The following is a 3683-nucleotide window of genomic DNA, read 5'->3' on the forward strand; positions in this document are numbered from 1 at the left end:
CAGCTGAAAATGTAAAAGATTTGCCGATATTCGTTAAGATCGCTTCGGCACGTGAAAAGCTATAGGTGAAAAACCGTATAATGGAAAAAAACCCACAAAAAGTGCTATAGTTTTTGCTAGAAAAGTACAATTTTCTGGGCGACTTCGAGTTCAAGGCATAACTGCATTGTGTTTTGGGGTTAACTTCCTTTGTATTATCAGTCTGTAAATGTTGTCTCAGTGTACTAACCTTTAACTTTGGTTACAAGGGTCCTGGTGGGGAATGTCTAATGCTACACCCCTTAGACCATACAGTACAGCGTTCTAAGCTCCGCCCACAACAAAGGCAATTAAAGAAATGAACAACTGCGGTGATGAACATGTTTTTATTTGTGCTTGTTTAAAAAGTTCAGACACACAGCTAGAAACTCCTTTGGTTTCTCAACGTGCACTATGTGCCCGGCTCCTTCAATCACACGAAACTCGGCCTGAGGAAATAGTTTCAGTATTTCTGCGTGGTGCGACTTGCTGAAAAAGAGTAACGGTACATCAGATGCCTATCCACTACCTTACGTTAGGGACCAGAAAATCAAATAATGTCATACTTACAGAACAAAGTTGGACAAGCCTCCCGACACAAACAGCGCAGGTTTCTCAAATCTCAACGGACTCATATTGGGAAAGACCGCCAGACTACTCGCGAAGCTTTCCAACAGCACTTGAGTATTAAATCTCCACCTCAAACTGCCCTCGTTAAATCTTTGCAACGCTCTTTGCAAGTGCTCACCTTCCGTGATTGTCCTTCATCAGATTAGTGTCGACAATAAAATTAACGTAAGCCTTATTGGTAATGGACTTGAGTAACATTCTCTTTAGGTCACGTTTTGCCTCAATTATCGACGCGTCCTTTGGCAATGGGATTGCTGCAATTGCCTCTAACAGTCCCGGTACCAATTTTAAGAATGGACTTGGTCCGACAGGCGACACATCGACTATTACCAGCTTCTCTACAAAATCTGGCTAAAATTTCATTATGGCCGAAGGTGAAGGGTAATCGTACATATTTTAGAGCGAAGTACATCATCGCCCGCCCGCCCATGCAATGCCCTATCAGTGTGGATCTTTTAATGCCCAACTTGGACACGAACCTCTTGATATCCTCCGCCATTAGAGGGTACGTGTGCTCGGAAGACTGCGGACTGGCGCCATGGTTTCGGGCGTCCACCGAAATTACGGCACGTGGAGGATCGGTTTGCTTCCGCAACAGAGCGCAAAGACTCCTCCAATTTGTGCGCGCCCCTAGCAGACCGTGCATTACCAACACCGGCGCCGTAGTCTCCTTTACATCGTTAAATACATCGAAAGACATCTCGATTGTTTCATCACTTCTTGTGCTGATTTGTTTAAAGAACAGCCGAAATATTTGCACTAATTTCGTGTGTGCAACTGCCATGCTGATTGGACGTAGGTACGTCAATGTCAGGATTCATTTGTCAAAAATCGAATCTCTGATAATTCGTTACCGACAAGTGGTTATTCAAAACGAATTGTATTAGGAGCACAGATTCCTTGTAAATTGAACTGCTGATTCGTGTGCTGCACCAGTAGTTCCGTTATTAGGATGGGGGTCTTTGCATTAGAAGCTATTTACATTGGTAGTGCTATGGTAGCAGGATCATAGAAACGTGAGAAATTCGGATAACCCCTGCGACTGGGTAAATTCTTCAAACAGGTCAAATTACAACTTTCGTGTGTTCCTGGTATAAGACTTCCGGAGTATAACCTTCCTTTTTTACCAAAAATCGACTACACCAAAATTTCTCGGGAAAACACTTTTTCTTATTAATTTGGGTGCGTAGAATCCAAATCAATTCGTACTTTTTCGATCAGACTTCTCAATCAAAAGTTATAGACTAGAAACCAATTTCGAAAGAAAATTCAAAGGGCTGTAACTTTTGAACTAGTAGCCCAATCTTGGAACTGTTTGAAATTATGGATTCTACAGGCCACATTCTATAAGAAAATTTTTTTCCGGGTCGATCTGAGTCAATTTTTTTTTCGGGGCTCAAAAAAAGGCAGTGTATAACCTTCCTTTTTTACCAAAAATCGACTACACCAAAATTTCTCGGGAAAACACTTTTTCTTATTAATTTTGGTGCGTAGAATCCAAAACAATTCGTACTTTTTCGATCAGACTTCTCAATCAAAAGTTATAGACTAGAAACCAATTTCGAAAGAAAATTCAAAGGGCTGTAACTTTTGAACTAGTAGCCCAATCTTGGAACTGTTTGAAATTATGGATTCTACAGGCCACATTCTATAAGTAAATTTTTTTTCCGGGTCGATCTGAGACAATTTTTTTTTCGGGGCTCAAAAAAAGGCAGTGTATAACCTTCCTTTTTTACCAAAAATCGACTACACCAAAATTTCTCGGGAAAACACTTTTTCTTATTAATTTTGGTGCGTAGAATCCAAAACAATTCGTACTTTTTCGATCAGACTTCTCAATCAAAAGTTATAGACTAGAAACCAATTTCGAAAAAAATTCAAAGGGCTGTAACTTTTGAACTAGTAGCCCAATCTTGGAACTGTTTGAAATTATGGATTCTAAAGGCCACATTCTATAGGAAATTTTTTTTCCGGGTGGATCTGAGACAATTTTTTTTTTCGGGGCTCAAAAAAAGGCAGTGTATAACCTTCCTTTTTTACCAAAAATCGACTACACCAAAATTTCTCGGGAAAACACTTTTTCTTATTAATTTTGGGTGCGTAGAATCCAAAACAATTCGTACTTTTTCGATCAGACTTCTCAATCAAAAGTTATAGACTAGAAACCAATTTCGAAAAAAAATTCAAAGGGCTGTAACTTTTGAACTAGTAGCCCAATCTTGGAACTGTTTGAAATTATGGATTCTACAGGCCACATTCTATAAGAAAATTTTTTTCCGGGTCGATCTGAGACAATTTTTTTTCGGGGCTCAAAAAAAGGCAGTGTATAACCTTCCTTTTTTACCAAAAATCGACTACACCAAAATTTCTCGGGAAAACACTTTTTCTTATTAAGTTGGGTGCGTAGAATCCAAATCAATTCGTACTTTTTCGATCAGACTTCTCAATCAAAAGTTATAGACTAGAAACCAATTTCGAAAAAAAATTCAAAGGGCTGTAACTTTTGAACTAGTAGCCCAATCTTGGAACTGTTTGAAATTATGGATTCTACAGGCCACATTCTATAAGAAAATTTTTTTCCGTGTCGATCTGAGACAATTTTTTTTTCGGGGCTCAAAAAAAGGCAGTGTATAACCTTCCTTTTTTACCAAAAATCGACTACACCAAAATTTCTCGGGAAAACACTTTTTCTTATTAATTTTGGTGCGTAGAATCCAAACAATTCGTACTTTTTCGATCAGACTTCTCAATCAAAAGTTATAGACTAGAAACCAATTTCGAAAAAAAATTCAAAGGGCTGTAACTTTTGAACTAGTAGCCCAATCTTGGAACGTTTGAAATTATGGATTCTACAGGCCACATTCTATAAGAAAATTTTTTTTCCGGTCGATCTGAGACAATTTTTTTTCGGGGCTCAAAAAAAGGCAGTGTATAACCTTCCTTTTTTACCAAAAATCGACTACACCAAAATTTCTCGGGAAAACACTTTTGCTTATTAATTTGGGTTGCGTAGAATCCAAATCAATTCGTACTTT

At 38.5% G+C, this 3683-nt stretch overlaps 1 protein-coding gene across 1 annotated transcript; it reads right to left on the bottom strand.

The window, feature by feature from the left end:
• Positions 1–365: 365 nt before the first annotated feature.
• Positions 366–1441, bottom strand: LOC116161443 (protein ABHD11-like). The gene is made up of 4 exons (XM_031474788.1): positions 1040–1441; positions 767–999; positions 589–723; positions 366–507 (listed from the first exon to the last, which is right to left on the bottom strand). Exons 1-4 carry the CDS (start codon positions 1430–1432, stop codon positions 366–368), a joined length of 903 nt encoding a protein of 300 aa, XP_031330648.1. The 5' UTR covers positions 1433–1441.
• Positions 1442–3683: the final 2242 nt, after the last annotated feature.

The sequence above is a fragment of the Photinus pyralis genome, unplaced genomic scaffold (genome assembly GCF_008802855.1).
Source record: "Photinus pyralis isolate 1611_PpyrPB1 unplaced genomic scaffold, Ppyr1.3 Ppyr1.4_LG10, whole genome shotgun sequence".
NCBI classification, from domain to species: domain Eukaryota; kingdom Metazoa; phylum Arthropoda; class Insecta; order Coleoptera; family Lampyridae; genus Photinus; species Photinus pyralis.